The sequence below is a fragment of the Pistacia vera genome, unplaced genomic scaffold, assembly GCF_008641045.1.
Source record: "Pistacia vera cultivar Batoury unplaced genomic scaffold, PisVer_v2 Contig900, whole genome shotgun sequence".
Classification (NCBI taxonomy): domain Eukaryota; kingdom Viridiplantae; phylum Streptophyta; class Magnoliopsida; order Sapindales; family Anacardiaceae; genus Pistacia; species Pistacia vera.
In genome coordinates this window covers 269104-288579 of record NW_022196780.1, presented here as the reverse complement: position 1 = coordinate 288579, position 19476 = coordinate 269104, and the positions used below count along the sequence as shown (strand labels likewise).

At 36.5% G+C, this 19476-nt stretch overlaps 1 protein-coding gene and 1 pseudogene across 1 annotated transcript; one reads left to right on the top strand and one right to left on the bottom strand.

Annotated features, from left to right (window-relative positions):
* Positions 1 to 1397: 1397 nt before the first annotated feature.
* Positions 1398 to 2012, bottom strand: LOC116119716 (rust resistance kinase Lr10-like). The gene has a single exon (XM_031405662.1). The coding sequence runs from the start codon at positions 2010 to 2012 to the stop codon at positions 1398 to 1400; it is 615 nt and encodes a 204-aa protein (XP_031261522.1).
* Positions 2013 to 6904: 4892 nt separating this feature from the next.
* LOC116119715 lies at positions 6905 to 17125 on the top strand (annotated as a pseudogene).
* Positions 17126 to 19476: the final 2351 nt, after the last annotated feature.

Genomic DNA, 19476 nt, shown 5'->3' with positions numbered 1-19476 from the left:
TCATGCTAGCTTATGCACACCTTGAGTAGTCCCCCGACCCCAAACAAGGCTTCTAAAATAAGGCAAGTTCTACGGTCCATGGCCAACAATATTAGCAACTGTTCTTGTGATTCGAACCTGAGACCACAAAGGGAGTAAACCCCTTGGCTCTAAGCCTTTACCACTCGACCAACCCATTGTTGGTTTGTCAACCCCGTATGTTTGCAGAAGTGACCCGCTGCCGTTGGTATGGGAAATTTGACCTTTGCACCCATTTCATTAGTTTTTGTCAATAAAATTTAAGTAATAGTAACATATTGTTGACATTTCCATCTTTTCCAACAAGTATTATTGGCATTTAATTTGTTTTGAAAATCAGAAGGTATTTTTTCTTTCTTTTCCTTCTTCCTTCTTCCTCCTCCCTCGTCTTTATCTCTTGAATCTCAGTGCCACCGTTTCTATTAAATTGAATCTCACCTCTCGTGGCTGTGATGAGGCCAAATCTAACCTCGGTGACTGCAACGAGGCCTAGAATGGCCTTGTATGGCTTCGTGAGGCCAATCCTAGCTTCAAGTTTGTTTAGTTAAAAAAATATTTTTTACATGTTTTTAGTTTGTTAGTATAAATTTGATAAGTTTGAGAGAGATCAATGAAATATCACTAGTAGTCTAGATAACCTAACCAGAGATTAATCAACGAGTGTATAATATAATTTCTAATAAATTATTCGTTATCAAAGACTATGGATAGTTAACCAAAACATTTTGATCATTTCATAGTACAACCAAATTTGGCACATAGAAACTAAACAAGAAAAGTAATTACGAACATGATCATATTACAAACAACTGTAGCTTTTATTTTACTTTTACACATTTCATTGCAAGAACTAATTATGCATCACTATTGTTGTATGAACATCCTTCCATTGATTCAGATAATAGCAACTCAGTTGAAGAGTCTGATTGAGTCTCTCTTATATAGACATGCTCAGAAGAAGAAAAGAAGTTTGTTAGTATAAATTTGATAAGTTTGGGAGTGATCAATGAAATATCACTAGTAGTCTAGATAACCTGACCAGACATTAATCAACGGGTGTATAATATAATTTCTACTAAATTATTCGTTATCAAAGACTATGGTAGTCAGCCAAAACATTTTGATCATTTCATAGTACAACCAAATTTGGCACATGGAAACTAATACAAGAAAAGTAATTACGAACATGACCATATTACAAACAAATGTAGCTTTTATTTTACTTTTACACATTTCATTGCAAGAACTAATTACACACCACTATTGTTGTATGAGCATCCTTCCATTGATTCAAATAATAGCAACTCAGTTGAAGAGTTTGATTGAATCTCTCTTATACAGACATGCTCAGAAGAAGAAAAGAAAGGCTTAGGAGGCATTTACAAGTCATCGGTTCTCCCTTCTAACATTTCAATAACCTTTGTAATTGAGGGACTATTTGAAGGCTTCACTTGTATGCACCATAACCCAATTAAACAAAGTTTTCTTGCAATCATGATTTCATTTTCAGTCAAATCTAGGAGCTCTAAATCTCCACTAATATTGATTTGGTCATATACCCATGAGAGGAAGTATGCTTTGCTTGAACGAGCTGCCTTCATATCAGAATTTTTTCTTCCTCCAACCATTTCCAACAGCAACATTCCAAAGCTATATATATCTGACTTCCAAGAAACTGTTCCAAAATTCCTTGAAATCAATTCAGGAGCTATGTATCCTATTGTTCCCCTTGTAGCACTAATAGACACAAAATCATTTTCCTTTGGATAAAATTTTGCAAGTCCAAAGTCAGAGAATTTTGGGATTAAATTTTGGTCTAGCAAGATATTGTGTGGCTTAATGTCGAAATGAAGAATATACACATCACATCCTCCATGGAGATACTCAATCCCACGAGCAGTTGCAAGAGCAATTTCAAATAGTTTGTCCCAACTAAATGATAGATATTTGCCTGTCTTGGAAAATATATGCTTATCAAGAGATCCATTTGGCATATATTCATACACAAGAGCACATTTAGATCTGTTTGTCATAAAATGAAGAGTTAAGGATCTCCTTGCAATTTGTCCCTTGCCTTTCTTGTATACGGTTTCGTTTTGCTCTTGAGGTTTACATTGTTTGTAACGCTGCTATTAGTTATCAATTCACTCATCTTTGCTTCAGCTTATGAGAGTATAAAACATGAGCTAATTGTAATTGTTTTTCTTCAACGAAATATCAATAGAAATCCTTTTCTCTCTTCTATTCTCTATTCTTCTTTGAGGTTTTCATGTTATCAGAGCCAAAAGACTAACGTCAATGGCTAGAGTTCCTGGTAACAATCTGTCAAACAAAAGTACAGAGAAGATGCTTAACGGCTCAACCAGTGTTCATTCTTCGATTTTCAGTTCCAGTCTTTAAGTCATCACTCCAAAACTGACTAGAGACAATTATCGAGACAATTATCAGTTCTGGAGGTCTCAAGTTCTCTCTACAGTAGGTGCTTACAATCTTGAAGAACATCTAACAAGTTTGATTACATGTCCTGAACCTCTTATTGTCTATGATGATGAATTGAAAGAGTTGAGCTCAAGTGAGATTAAGGAAACCCTAGGAAAAGAAAAGAAAAGATTAATCCGGAATACATAATCTGGAAAAAGACAGATAAGTTTCTTGTAACATGGCTCCTAGCATCAATTTCTGAATGCATGTTCAGTCAAGTGTCAAAATGCAAGTTTGCAACTGATATCTGGTTTACACTTGAAAACGAGTTCTTGGCTGATTCTAAAGCCAGAGCTCTGAATTTGAAAAACCTACTCCAAACTACACAAAAAGGCAATTTGAGTGTTAGTGAGTATGTGAAGAAAATGAAAGGGATTGCTGAGAGTTTATCGTCTAGTGGTTAGATTGTTTCAGATGAAGCAGTGTTACAGTATGTTTTAGATGGATTAGGTCCAGAGTTTGATGTAGTTGTTGTCAATCTGACTTCTAGGATTGAGTCCAAGTTTGATTCAATTACTTTACAAGAGGCTCAATTCCTGCTGCAAAAATATGAATTGAGACTTGAGAAATTTAATTCTCCTGATTTCCAAATTACTCAGTCAACGTGGCATCACTTAGTCCCAACTTAACTAAGTCTCAGCTTCCTTGTCCCAACTCAGCATCAGTACCTTTAAACTCTATTGAAGATTCTTCTAGAAGTCCTGGAACTGGACATTTTGGATCAATCAATCATATGGTTTCATTGCAGAATGCTCTATCTGTACCTTCACAGAATTATCAATTAACTGTTGGAGGTTTGTCAATGAATCAGAACTCTTCTCACCTCTTATCTGAGGTTATAAGTCAGCTTTCCAATTTACCTGCCTATAGACCCTTTGGCTATGTTGGAAATGGTAGAGGTAGGGGCAGAAACAATGGGAGAGGCAAACCAATTTGTCAAGTTTACAGCAAAATGGGACACACAGCCATTCAATGCTATCATCATTACAACTCCAACTATAATGGTTCTTCACCACAGTTTAATACCATTTATACTAGTGGTGCCTCAGCTCACTTCAATCCACCACAGCAATTTAATGGTTTTGGTGCTGGTCCTGGTAGCTTCAGTACTAATTCATCTGGCAACATGTTTGATCCTAGCAATAACTTTTATGGCCATCATCTACAACAAAATGGAAGCCACAATCACCAGTCTCAACAATATCAGTCTGATCAACAAAAGCAAGCTTCTTACTCAACTCAATAGCCAAGCTTCAGGGCTCCCAATCCACAAATGCAACCCCCAAACCAAGCCTTTTTTGCTGCTCACTCAGCTACACCCTTCCCTAACATGAACTCATTTCATCCTACCATCATCACTTCCAACTCACCTCCTGATCCAACCTGGTATATGGATTCTGGTGCAACTGATCATGTTGCATCATATCCAAATCAGTTAACAGCCAGCCGCAACTATGATGGTAATGATCAACTACAAGTAGGCAACGGTGAGTCTCTAAACATTTCTCATGTTGGTTTTGCTTTGCTTCCTAGTTCATTGAAATCTAAATGTGTTTACTTAAAGAATGTGCTTTGTGTGCCTAGGATTACAAAGAATTTTCTTAGTATCTCAAAACTTACCAAAGATAATAATGTTGTTGTTGAGTTTGATTGTGATTATTGCACTGTAAAGAACAAAGCTTCCAGAACAGTTCTGTTGCAGGGAGGACTTAAGGTTGGGCTGTATCAGTTGCAAATAACTTCTAACCTATCATCACACACTTCTCCTTCCCTGATATCATCTGCTGTTATGTCTAGTAGTCAGTCTGTTTCTGTTCCTCAAACTTATGTTACTGCTGTTGCAAAAACATCCTTAGGATCTACTTTACATGAAGAAAATAAGGCTAGTTCTATTAATAACAGTTGTATTATGACTGCAATACCGTCTTCTAATAGCAATTGTAAGTTAGAGGCCACTGACTCCAATCCCTATAAACCATCTCTATCTTCTAATGTGTCTTCTTTAAATAAAATAATATTGCCATTACCTTCCTTATTATCTCATTGACACACTTATATCCTTTGTGAATAAGACTATAACCAACAAACACACATTTGGAAGAATGAAAACTAAGTATATGTTTATTAAAATCTCTAAGATAAAGAAAGCAAGCACATCCAAAGGTTTTAAGAGAAGAATATAGTGGTTTTGATGCAAACAAGACTTCATATGGTGAAAGAGAGTTCAATACAAAAGTAGGCATTCTGTTTATAAGGAACACTGTTGTATCAAATGCAAGCCACCAATAATGCAAGGGCATGGATGCATGAGCTAATAGGGTAAGACCAGTTTCAGCAATGTGTCTATGTTTTCTCTCACTTTGCCCATTTTGTTGATGAACATATGCACACGAATGCTGAAATTGAATCCCGGCAGTGGTTAGATAAGAAATGAGACCCTTATATTCCCCACCTTGGTCTGATTGCAAGCATTTGAGCTTGCAATTAAATTGCCTTTCGACCAAGTGATGAAATTTGACAAACACAAAATAAACTTCAGCTTTTGTTCTTAAGGGAAATAACCAAGTGAAATGACTATAATCATCTATAAAATGGACATAATATCTATATCCTTCTAAGGAAATGACTGGAGATGGACCCCAAACATCACTATGAACAATTTCAAGAGGATGAGTGGCTTTAGAGTGAGAAATTGGGAAGTTATTCCTATGAAGTTTACCTAATTTACAAACATCACAAAAAGGTAACTGTGACATATGACCAGCAAGATTTTTATGCATAGAAGATAGGATCTTATGTAAGGATTCAGCATGCAGATGTCCTAGTCTATTGTGCCAAAGTGATAGTTGATTTTCTAGATTATTACTGACTTGAAAGACACATGTGTTTAAACCACAAGATTAAGTCCTTGGAGGCATTTCTTACTAATGACTTGTGTGAACAAATTTTCGAATACTTAATGTTAATTAATTAAAGTTTAGTGTAATGTTACTCTTTTCTAAAAATGTTCGAAATTTTTTACCTTAAAGGATGTGTTGTTCCGTGTGGTATTGATATATCATTTACTAAATTATCATTATATAGTATCAATGTTTTAAAAACCGACCCAGGGTGAAACCCGGTAAAGTGGCTGGGTCCCGGGTCGACCGGTTCAATTGGTGATGTCAGCATGATGTCATCCAAAAGAAAATTCCAGAAAAATCACAAATAAAAAAAAAAAAGTAAAAAGAAGGCTTTCACAACACACTTCCACTACACCCCAAATAAAAAAGAAACAAAGAGAGAGAGAGACCAAAGAGACGACAAGACTCCATAGTCCACAACACCCCAAATAAAAAAGAAACAAAGAGAGAGAGACCAGAGAGACGATAAGACTCTCTCACAGTAACACCACTTCCACCTCCCTCCAGTTTGCATCTACCTCCCCGTCCTCCTCTCTCTTTTCATTGCCCAAGTCTGTCTTTTTCTTCTTCTTTTTCATGTTTTCTTATCGGCTATTTGCTATTTTTCTTGTTCTTGTGTTTTTTATTTTGATGTGTGTTGTTTGTTTGACTTGAACAATCATTCTTCTATTAGAGAGAGAATCACTCCTGGAAGTTACTTCAATTACCCTCCTTCTGGACTCATCCATGCTTCTCCTCATAATTAATCAATCGAAAAAAGATGAAATGATAGTTGGTACCTCCGACGATGACTAGAAATGATGTCAAAGATGAGATGAAATGAAGATGAAACAAAGTTGTCGCTGAAGTGGAAATGAAAAATTTAATAGATGAAACGAACAAATCGTCAAAGAAATGAAGAAATAGACAAATGCAAGAGTGCAAATATGGGTTAGGACTTGACAGAATGAAAAACTTGGGGAAAACTGTTAAAAAATTCGCATTTTAGAAGGTGCTTAGAGTTGACCTGGTTTCTTCCTAAAACCGGTTGGACTGGCAGGTTGCTACAATAACCCCGGTCCAATCGTAGGTCATACCGGGTGAATTTAATTTCTAGGTTTTATGTCCATCCGACCCGGCTTAGTGGCCGGGTCCCGGTCAAACCGGTTCAACCGGTCGAATCAGGCCGAGTTTTAAAACATTATATAGTATAATTGTATTATGCATAATTTTGTATGAGTTTTTTTGGCATGTATATAAAATGAGTAATATTAAAGAAAATTTATAAGTGAATAATTGAATATTTTAGTTTTTTTTTTTTTTTTTTCTTAAGTATGAGGGAATATTTTACTTTTAAATTTGGATTTAGTTCACCTCTTTCATTACTTCATTTATCGAAATTGTGTAAGGACATAATAATTGAAACGCTGCGTTTAGCTGATTGGACGTGGCAACCAACACGCAGTCGTTTTGACGATCTATAAATGCATGTAAAATTTGCACAGAGCGGCGAAGGAGCAGCAATGGCCACCGAGTTGGAAGAGTTGCTGGATTTTCTATCTTCTCCATCTCCTCCAGTAAGTTTCTTTCACTCCTCTAACACTCTGTTTGGTTTCTGAGAAGCTGCAGTAAGGTAGTTGTGAAAAAAAAAATTATATAAACTGATGTAGCTCTAGTTTCTTATGAGGTTTTTTCTTGAATTTTTTTTTGCATTGGCTAGGGTAGAATTTGCGTTCTGGTATCTAATTAATGGAATTCATGTGTAAAATGCTCCCTATATAAATAAGGTTCTTTGATTCACTTTTTAAAATTTTTGGTGATTCTTATATTAATTTGTTAATTCTCTCTTTTTAATTGAATTAATTCTGCCTTATGTTTGCTTTTGTGGTTGCTAATTGGTTAAATTCATGAGTTGGATTCTCTTTTATATTGAGATTCATACGGCTGGGTTGAGTCAGTAGTAGAAAGAGAAAGAACTTATCTTATTGATCTTTTAGGAAATTAGCTTACTGATTATTCGATATCAATATTTGTTTCTTGCTTTTTGTTTGTAAATTTTGTAATGAATGCGTTGTTTTATGCAAATAAATTTGTTGAAGAAGGCAGCTGTTGATATTGTTCGGGGATTAACCGGGTCTGACGATGGCCTGCAGTCCCTTTCCAATTTTGCCAAGATAGCGTTGCCACCACTGTCTCGGCTGTTGAGTGAAAATAAGGTATTCTCTTTGTGATAATTAATGTTACTTTAAATTTGTTTTACAGGATGATGCTTCTAAATCTCATTCTCATCAACAAGCTCTAAACTTTTGAAATCATTGTTTCATTTATATTTATTTGAAATTCTGTTGATTTTGGTGGAATACTTAGCTCATTTGAAGAAATTGATAGTGTTATTTGTATTTACAGTACTAGAATTTGAAATTCTGGTGGATTCTATTTGAGTCTTTTGGTGACAAAAGGTTAGAAGCAGGAAATGGAGTATCCAAATTTATCATGACTATCCAAATATGTAACTTTTTAATTGAGATTTTTTTCATATAGTAAGACTCCTCCGTTTTTATCAATTTAGAATGTTTGTTGTTGAACTTGGGTAAATGGTGAATTTCATGGGAAAAATATTAAAGATCTAATGAAAAACTTACAGCAGCTTGCCAAACAAAATAAGAGCAAAAGGAAAACAGGTATTGCTGGCATAACATTTACTGGATATAGAAAATTTTAGGTCTGTGGCAGTTTTGGCATATAAAGAACTGCTTGAATAAGGAACAGAATTATGGCTGACATAGATCAACTTAGTTTTGGGAGTTTGGTTTCATGAATATGATGCATAGCATTGTGTTGTGTTATCATTCTACCTTGGGTAGGATTTTGGATTAATTATTTGTTAATGTTTCAGGAGGTTTCAGAACCTGCAGCTGAAGCACTTGTAAATCTATCCCAGAATTCTCAATTAGCTGCGAAGATGTTTCAAATGGGTATGACTAAAACGGTTATGGATTTGTTATATAAGCCAGACTCAAGTATTACACAATTGCTGGTTATGCTTTTAGTGAATCTCACACAGTTGGATGATGGCATCTCTTCGTTGCTTCAGGTACTTTCCTTCATTTTATTCAAGTGTCAGTTTATCACTGATGCTTTTGTATTTTTTCCAATTTAAAAGAGCATTATCTTTTAAGTAATCACAATCTCATATATGCCTAAGGATAGTGAATAATGATTATGTATTTTATGCCTAACATTAATTATTGACAGTGCGAATTTGCCTGGTTATTAGACTGACTGACAATGAGCAGATTCAAGGATTGTATCTTTTGAAGCTTGTACGATCTTTCTGTAGGTCCTCCAGTGAAAGTGGTGGTAGGTTTTTCTTCTTTCCTGTTATACTGAATTTTATCCTGTTTTGTAGCCTCAAAATAGATAAGGTTATTTTCATAAAAAATTTAGTGTTTCTTATAACTCGATTGAGTCCTAAATGTATCCCAGTTGTTGAATGACACCTTATTTGTTTATTCTTTACATGGTTGTTAAATTAGAGATATTTAGGTGGTTATGGGACTGGATTTGAATGGTGGTCTTAGCCTTCTAATTTTGTGGACTGTTCAGAATTTTTTTGTGAGATTTTTGATAAAATTATAGGCTTCATCAGGTAAAAGTCCCAATAGCTGGCGGTTGATAGCTGTTGCGAACCTACCCAGATTTCTTACTCAATCACACACAAAATACTAACACTAGATGTATTCAATAGTTCAATGTAAACATCATGTAAACATCCAGAATCACAAAGTATATATTGCATTGAGAAGTTCAGAATTACACTCAACTATGGACTATATCTTAACATCAGATCAACAAGAATTCAATTAACAAAACAATGGAAACTAATACACTGGACTTCGAGGGCCAGCTACCTCCCCTTCACTAAATTCTTTCTCGATTCCCTTTTCATCCTCTGCTGTTCCTTTTTATTCATTTCCTTCCTTAACAGAATTCAACCCTCCACCACTCATCTTTCGCCACCTGTCCACTCCACCTTTTTCTTCTCTTCACACTCTTCACACTTTAGTTGCTTCCTTTATCACGGTTGATCTCCTGGTGCTTCTTCCCACACCTCTTATTATATACCAGCACTTTACGTGTTGTATCAATACCCTCCTAAAGAAGAGCCACCTTGTCCTCAAGGTGGAATGAAGGGAATTGCAAATTCAGGGCGTCATACTCTTCCCAAGTATTCTCATGATGGGGTAACCCCTTCCACTTAACTAGAACTTCCCTTTGACCATTGAGTAACCTGCGGAGGTTAAGCACCTCCTCTGGTTCGACTACTAAGACCAGGTCCTCATTCAATGAATCTGGAAGAGGCTGAATGTGTGGTGATGGAAAATTGGTTTTCTTGAGTTGGGACACATGAAACACATTATGGATACGGGCAGTATCTGGTAGTTCTAACCTGTAAGCTGCTGATCCAATTTTCTCAAGGACTCAGAAAGGGCCATAAAACCTGGGACTAAGCTTTTCATTGCAGCGGGAAGCTAGGGATTTCAGACGATAGGGCTGTAGCTTAAGGTACGTAGATTCTCCCACTTCAAACTGGACATCCCTTCTCTTTTCATTGGCAGAACTTTTCATGCGGTTTTAATCTTTGTGCAAATTCTTCTTAAGTTCAAGTAAAATACCGTTGCGGGTCTGAATTTGCTGATTGACTTCATCCACCGGAGAACTGTGGTCTGTGTATTTCAGCAAGGCTGGAGGGTCTCTTCCGTATAAAGCTTTGAAAGGACTCATACCCGTGGAGCTGCTGTATGTGGTGTTGAACTAGAATTCAGCCCACGGAATCCAGTGAGGCCACTGCCGAGGCTGATTTCCCACAAAACAGCGTAGGTAAGTTTCCAAACACCTGTTAACAACCTTTGTTTGTCCATCCGTCTGCGGATGATAAGCCGAGCTCATATGAAGCTTAGTTCCAGCCTGCTTGAACAATTCTCCCCAAAAATGGCTCATGAACACTCGATTGCGATCCGACACAATCGTCCATGGAAACCCGTAGAGCTTTACTACATCTTTAATGAATGCTGCTGCCACCTCCTTTGCTGTATAAGGGTGCTTGAGTGTGAGAAAATGGCTATATTTAGTGAGTCTGTTGACTACCACCAAGATAGTATCCACATTGTGCACTTTTGGAAGTCTCACTATAAAATCCATGGAAATGTCTTCCCAAACCTGAACTGGAATAGGAAGAGGCTGCAATAATCTGGCTGGCCTCAATGCTTCATATTTATTTTGTTGACACACACTACAGGAGTTCACATAAGTTTGGATGTCCCTCTTCATTCCATCCCAATAAAACACATTCATCAAGCGCTTGTAAGTTTTGAAAAATCCAGAGTGACCTCCAATCGAGGATGAGTGAAATTCATGCAAGAGTTTTTGAATATGAGGGCCTTGTTTCGGTACGACTAACCTGTTTTGATACATGAGGTGTCTGCCCATTAATTTGAAAGGAGGGTGGCAATGAGGGTCAACCATGAGCTGCTGGGTGAGCTGCCGCAACTTGTCATCCTCTTGGATGGCATCTTCCAGTTCATCTAACCCGCCGAAAAAGCCCATTGAAATGGCGTTATTCTCAACATTCTCAGGCTTTCGGGATAATGCATCAGCAGCCTTGTTCTCTGGCCCTGGTCGATACTGTATTTCAAATTGTAACCTAACCAATTTTAACACCCATTTCTGCTGGTCTTCATTCAGCAACCTCTATTCAGTAAGAAAATGGAGGTTTTTCTGGTCAGTTATGATGATAAAGCGTCGACCTAGCAAATAATGTCTCCATTTCTATACTACCATCACAATGGCCATCAATTCTCTTTCATAAACCGACTTGAGTTTTGAATTTGCTGACAGTCCTTTACTGAGAAAAGCAAGAGGCCTCCCTTCCTGCATTAAGACAGCTGCCAAACCACACCCCGACGCATCAGTTTCAATGACAAACTGTTTAGAGAAATTGGGCATCATTAACACATGTACACTGGTCAGGGCAGATTTCAAGGCCTCAAATGCATCCTGAGGTTTCTCACCCCACATGAATGGATCTTTTTTCAACATATTAGTCAGGGGGAGTGCGATCTTACCATACCCTTCAACGAATCTTTTGCAGTACCCGGTCAGTCCTAGGAACCCTCTGAGTGTTTTAACATCTCTCGGGCAGGGCTATTCGACAATACTCTCAATTTTAGAGGGATCCACAACCAACCCGTTTGCTGAAATTAAATGGCCCAAATATTCTAATTGGGGTTGCCCGAAGAAACTTTTTTTTGGGTTGGCCACTAATTGATGTTCCAGCAGTTTCTGAAATGTGAGATTGAGGTGTTGCATGTGGTCGTCCATTGATTTGTTGTACACAAAAATATCATAAAAAAAAACCAGGATAAACTTCCGAAGGTAAGGCCTAAATACCTCGTTCATCAAAGCTTGGAATGTGGATGGGGCGTTGGTCAATCCGAATGGCATAACTAGGAATTTGTAATGTCCTTCATGAGTTCGGAAAGCCGTCTTGTGGATATCCTCAGATCGTACTCTGATTTGGTGGTAGCCTGACTTCAAATCTAGCTTGGAGAATACCTCGGCTCCCCCAAGTTCGTCAAATAACTCATCAATGGCTGGAATGGAAAACCTGTCGGGAACTGTCAGTTTGTTGAGTGCGCTATAATCTACACAAAACCTCCACCCATCATCCTTCTTCTTAACCAACAGAACCAGACTGGAAAAAGGGCTGATACTAGGCTTAATAATCCCTGAAGCTAACATCTCCCCAATGATCTTCTCAATCTCGTTTTTCTGGTAATACGGATATCTATAAGGCCTAAGGTTTGGGGGTTGGGCATCTGGGGTTAATCGAATTGCATGATCCTAGGGTTTACGAGGGGGCAATCCCGGCAGTGGCTCAAATACAGACTGGAATTTTTTTAACACTGGAAACAACCTACTACTGACATTGGCTTCCTCATCTGACTGTTTTTGCAACTGCCCAAATTCAACCATGTATCCAGTTCCTTCACTTCAATGTTTTGATCATGGCTTTCAAGGAGACCATTGTTTTACTAAGTGCTGGGTCCCCTATAAGTGTCACCGTTTCCTCACCCAACTTAAATTTCATTACCTGCTTCCTCCAATCCATCGTAGTCTCCCCTAATGTTTCCAACCAAGCCATACCTAGGACTACATCTGCACTACTCATGTCAAAAGGGAAGAAATCTTGAATTATTTGCACCCTCTGGACTTACAAACACACTGCCTTACACTCTCCCTCACTTCGTACCTTATACCCATCTCCAACTCACACCCCAAACGCTTGTGTTCGTTCTACAACAATACCCAACTTCTCTACAATCTCTCTGCTAATGAAATTGTGGGAAGCCCTACTATTAATCAAAATGATAACCTCTTGACCTTTAATACTTCCCTTCAACTTCATCGTTTTTGGACCATTTATCCCAACCACAGAGCTAAGAGAAAGTTCAGCATTACCTTGGGTTTGTTCTTCCGTCGCTGCTTCACTAACTTCCATTTCACCTGGATCCAGATCTTCCTCTTCTTCATCAACGAGGATGACTTGAAACTGCTTTTCACCACACTTATGGCCAAAGAAATACTTTCCATCACACTTGAAACACAACCCTTTTTCTCTTTTTCACTGGATCTCAGCCTCCGTCATTTTTCGAAAAGGGAAATCTCGCCGCGATGGAGGAGCTTTGTCGAATGATCGAAAGGTGGTCAATGTGTATTCGCGGGGAGAAGAACTCATCGATGAACCCACGGCAGCTCCTTCTGCATTTTGTCGCCCCGAATTTGAATGTGAATTTGATTTTAGGGATTCAGTCGAATTTGGGAATTCGAGTGAATTTGCGGGTCGGGTTGCAATTGGGTTAAAGCTTCTAGATCCAAGGTTACCTAACCCAACGTTATAACCAGGCCCATTCCACCTGTTAGCTCTTGCTGGACCATTCTTTGCCTCCTCTAAAGCCCAGTTACGTTCCTCCACTCTATGGGCTCTCTCTATGGTCTGAAGAAGTGAGTTGGGTTGGATCAGCCTTAATTCGGCCCGAATCTCTGCCTTAAGTCCATTAAAAAACGCAGCGTTCAATATTTCTTCCTTCTCCTCCACCAACAACGCAGCCACAACTTCAAACCTGTGTCTATACTCTGCAACTGTGTTGGTTTGTTTCATGGCCATGAGAGTCTCGTAAGGATTACTCTCTTGAGATCCACTGAATCTCTAAATTAAGGCGAGTTTGAACGATGGCCACGAATTAACAGGTGCTCTGACCTCCATCCATTGATACTAGTTAATGGCTTCCCCTTCCATACACACTGCTGCAGCTGTGAGTTTCCCCTCATCAAGAATTCCATTCAAACTGAAGTACCTCTCAATTCTAAAAATCCACCCGTACAGATCCTCTCCTACAAAAATGGGTAACTCTACTTTACGTCCTCCTACCTCACTCTGGTTTTGTCCCGAACTTCCTGATCCACTGGCTCTATTTTGGTTTTCCCCATCCTGATTTCTCACGTTCTTGGATGATGTTTGTTCACCTCGTCCAGCTTCTTCTTCATCTTTTCTTCTCATCTAGCTTTGTATCTTGACCATGCATTCACGAATCGTTCCCATATCAACCCGCAATTTCGTCACTTCTCTTTCCATATTTTCTAATCTAGATTCCATTCTCGTTGCAATCATTACCCACACGCCTGCTCTGATACCAATTTGTTGCGAACCTACCCAGATTTCTTACTCAATCACACACAAAATACTAACACCAGATGTATTCAACAGTTCAATGTAAACATCATGTAAACATCCAGAATCACAAAGTATATATTACATTGAGAAGTTCAGAATTACACTCAACTATGGACTATATCTCAACATCAGATCAACAAGAATTCAATTAACAAAACAATGGAAACTAATATGTTGGACTTTGAGGGCCAACTACCTCCCCTTCACTAAATTCTTTCTTGATTCCCTTTTCATCCTCTGTTGCTCCCTTTTATTCGTTTCCTTCCTTAACAGAATTCAACCCTCCACCACTCATCTTTCGCCACGTGTCCACTCCACCTTTTTCTTCTCTTCACACTTTAGTTGCTTCCTTTATCACGGTTGATCTCCTAGTGCTTCTTCCCACGCCTCTTATTATATACCAGCACTTCACGTGTTGTATCAATAGCCACCTCGTTTTGAGGTTATTTCTCGAAATTTACAAAAGCATGAGTTCATTCTTTTAAGAATTTCTAAATTCTTAGTCCTTTGAGGCCATTTTTTTTTGTGTGTGTGTGTGTTTTTACTCTGCACTTACAACTCTATTAATCTTTTACTTCTAACAATTTGGTCTAACATTTTATGTTCCTCTTATGAACCAGATGATCCATTTGAACATGTTGGTTCCATACTGGTAAATATTTCAAAGAAAGAAGCAGGGAGGAAGATTTTATTGGACCAAAATCGAGGACTGCTGAAGCAGATTATTAGACAGTTCGATTCAACTAGTCCATTGCAGAAGATAGGGGTATGAATGAAAGATTATTGCAAAGTATTAAATTTCTTCCAGAGGACTCTTAATTAGTAAAATTTTCACTTATGTATATGTTTTTTAATTGGATGAGCAACTTAATAATGGAAGAAAATAGACCTAGCAAGTGAAGTTCACAAATTGTAGGTCTCTACTTGTTCCTCTTTTAACTCTAGGTTCTGTGATTTAGGCTGTGTCTTGTTATGATGCTTAGCCAATATATAAAATTTGTTGAACAAAGCCATTGTTCTTTAGATCATCCATAGTGATGTAGGGGTTTATAATCTCTTTGGCTGCTGTGAAATTTGATAACTATTGGCCCTTACTAGGACAATGTCTGACTTTCTGCCCTCTGTAGCATTTTCTATAAGAATGGCTCTGAGAAGCTTTTCAATGCATTAGCCATACTTAACTTGATGTTGGCATTCAGTTGTGAGAGTGTTTCATGATGAGAAATTTAATGAAAGAAAGGACTATAGTAACAGAAGTTAAAAAGCATAGTGCACGAGGAAAAGAGATATGTAAACTTTTGGTGATTGCTGGATTGGCTGATTACTTGATGTCTTGTGAAGATTCCTGGCTCAACAAATCATCTAGTTTAAGGCTTACATTAGTTAAGCTTGAGTAGTAAAGCTCAAGATAGATTCAACCAAATTAATTGTGATTAGCCTGTTGCTGATCTGGCTTGACTTTTTGGTGATGATCTTTTGCTTGCAGGTTTCTGGAACAATTTGGAATTGCTGTTTTGAAGCTGAGCATCAGTTGCAGACTCTGCTTCTGATTTCTGAATTTCTTTGGCCAGCTCTACTACTTCCAGTTGCTGGCAACAAAGTAATGTCTTTAGTATTTTCTTGATCTTGCAGTTAAAATTATAAAGCCCTTTCTTCAATTTTTTTGGTGGCAAATATTTGCTTCACATAACCTCACTGGCTGTTAGGTTATGTTCTGCTTACATATTATGCTATCTGGTGGTATTATTCCAATTATCACTTTACAGAGAATGTAGCTGCTAGTCTACAGCTGCATTAGTGATCTTAGAAGATACTTTCATTCTTTGATTTGATCTGAAAATTGTATCATTGTGTTCCTGTGTTCTTAGTTTGAAGGTTGTTTATTGTTTCTGCCAATATTCTGCAATTTTGGATGTTTTACAACCTTGTTTCTTGTTTCTATGTAACACAATAACTTATGAGATCTGGCTGCTTCTGGCCAGATATATAGCAAAGAATACATATAAAAAATGCCACTTGAACTTGGAAGTGCCCTAAGGATTGAGCGAGAACCAGTTGATGATCCTGAAATTCGTGGTCAAGCACTGGAATCTATTTACCTTCTCACATTGCAGGTTGTTCAGTGACTTCTTTTTTTATTTATTTTCATCTTCTTTTGCCTTCTTTTTTAGAAAACTTTTTTGTCCGTTCATTAGATCATATAGCTAAAAGTAGGAAAAGAAATATATGGACCAAACATGCTATGTCATTTGTTTTACCTTCAAAATTTCTGGGGTTAGCTTTTGTTTAGTAGCTGTTTAGTTATTATTTGATATCAAGAGGTGTGGTCCACCTCTTATTTTATTTTTTATTTATTTCCTTCTTCATTGTGATCAAGGATAATCAATCATATGACAGATAATTGGTTGTTTAAATCTTTTAGTCTTTTATTTAGATGTAGGATGATGAAACATGCTATGTTATTGGTTATACCGTCAAGATTTTCTGGGCTTAGGTTATGTTTTTTAGTTTAGTTAATTTTTAATATCAGGAGGTGTGATTTACCTCATTTTTCTTTCTCCATGGTGACTTAGGGTGTCGATATCATCAAATCGAACAAATAAATTTGAAAGTGGATAATTACTTTGGATGTAGTGCTTAGTGCTTACTTATGTGGGCCACTGAAGCTGTGTTCCCAAGAGGACTCTCTCGTGTTGAGTCCAGGGAGAAGTATAATTTTTTCCTGAATAGAATTATGTTGTTCTTTCCAGTCTGCTTTCTGTTGTATTGACCTTCTTGGAGAAATCTTTTCTTGATGACAAGTCTCATGTCTTTTTTTTTTTTTTTTCAGAAGGCGAGCCGCAGAGCCTTTCGGTCTGTAAATGGACCAAGAATATTACAAATTGGCTATGAGGATGAGGAAGATCCAAAAGTTATGGAAGCATATGAACGAGTCGGCTCCTTGGTATAAGCAAATTATTCCTCTGTTGTATTTATATTTTGTGTTCTTCATTTGACTACAACTATTAATTGTCTTCACCATATATATATTTTATGGTGAATATGATTATTTATTTTAAGCACTTTTCCTATTATTTTATGGTTTAATGGATTCGTATATATATTTTTAAATTAATATATGAGTTGTAATACGGTGAAGAATATTAATTTTTATTTTTATTTTTAAGTAGATTTTATAATGAATAATGTAATATGGGTTTATATTATTTACCATTGCCAGATCATCTTATATGAGATGAATCCATGGTTATTGAAAAGTATTAGATGTCTTTATCATAATATTGTTAAATAAATGAAAGTGTAAATATGATAAGTTTGATTTTTTGTATTTATTCTTTTATTTATTTTTTATTATATCATTTTGTATAAAAATTTTGATAAGTTTTTTCGTAAAACATTATTGTTTTTTAAAAGGGATATTTCCAAAGGAGAAATACTAGCTTTAGAAAGAAAAATACAAAGAGGGTCATATAAAGATAAATTATACCCTTAAAAGAAGAAGGAAACGAGAGAGAGAGAGAGACAATTATAAAGATTAAACGTAAGATTTATCTTTGTATTTCTCAGTGTAAAGCTCTTTGTATTTCTCCGTGTAAAGCTAGCCTTTCTCTTTCTAAAACCTCTATATTTGTCAAGCTCTTTGTATTTCTCAGTGTAAAGCTAGCCTTTCTCTTTTTAAAACCTCTATATTTGTCGTTTTAACGGTAATATTGAAAACAAAATTATTACTCATAACCCCCCTTTGGTTAATAATTGTTAAAAAATATGTTTTAACTATTAAAATGACATTTTTGACCCATATACAATAAATTGCCCAGAACTAATAAAATTTACCAATATGAAATAAAATTTACAAAATTTTCTGTTTCATCCCCCCACGCTTTTCATCTTGACCCCTACAAAGTACACACTTCTACGGAAACTTTAATTAACTTCTTTAGATTTTCTTTCAATCCAAACAAACTTCATTACCAACAATCCAAGCAATATAATCCCAATAAATTCTATAAAGTATTAACAAATCTAATTTATTTAATTTGAAACTGAAAAAAATAATAATAAAAGAGTACACTGAAATTTTGGTGGGGTGTTAAATGCCGGTCGAAATCTGGCAAAACAGTGGCCAAATCAGGGTGCCATGATCTGGAGCAACAGTAACCAGGTCGTGGCAGCGCAATCTGGCTTTGTGGCTAGCCAGATTGGGCAACCACGATTCGGCCATCGCTTGGCCGAATCGAGCCACCAAACGGTAGCACCTTGGCGGAATGAATGGGGAGGAGGAAAGAGAATAATGTAAGCGAAAGAAGAGAGAAGAAAAGAGAGAACGGAGAAAAGAAAAAACATATTTAGGGGTTAATGAATAGTATTTTGAAAAGTAAAAAATACCCTTTATATATTTAATGAATATAAAAAATGCTTAACGAATGGTTAAAGTTAACAACCAAAATTAGCTGAGAAGGAGTTATGTCATGTGTAATATTCTTTTATTTTCAATACTAACTGACAAACATGGCAAATATAGAGGAATTTTCATAAATATCCCATTTTTTAAAAGGATGTTTGATATTTATTAATAGGTTTTTTTTAAAGGAATTTTGATAATTATGGAAGTATATAGCTGTTTTCAACAACTGTCCAATTAATATGTGTTATGCCTAAAATAAGGGTTGATATATACTGACGTCATCAAGCATCAATCAAAATTCAAGAAAACTTTTTACCGTTCAGAGTTTATGATGTCTCCAAAGGCAAAATTAATATAGTTGTTAACAACTTAACTCAAACAATTGTCTATGAATGAATTTGGTTCACAAATCTGTCAAAGCTCCATTTAATTTAAAGATGTTCTTTGAGTTTTCAACGAATTGGATGGTAGGAGAGGTCTGCACGGCACTAGGTTACTTGTAAAAGTGTAATCATTACCTTGAACACAATAAATATAAATAAGCAGCTCTCCTTCACAAAAACAGGATCAGATACTATTGAATTAAAAAAAAAAAAAAATAACGACATACTACTAGAAAGACAATAGCTTGATATTCTCTAAGAACACTTAGAACACCAAACACTTGTAATACCAGCTCGTAGTTCGCAACCTTTTATAATCTTGGATATAAGATTCGTTTTAAATATTTGAACCACTATAAAAAATTGACTATTTCCTTTGTTTTTTACGTCTTTGTATGCCATTGTGTAAATAGTACCTCATCCATTCACTATAATCAGCTCACATGTAATTTCGTAATACTTTACATGTACGAAATCATTGGTATCAAAATCAAACATCAACAATATGTATCA

What these genes read in the sequence shown, in the direction of transcription:
- LOC116119716 (XM_031405662.1), bottom strand. Translation starts at nt 2,012, where the DNA reads ATGCCAAATGGATCTCTTGATAAGCATATATTTTCCAAGACAGGCAAA.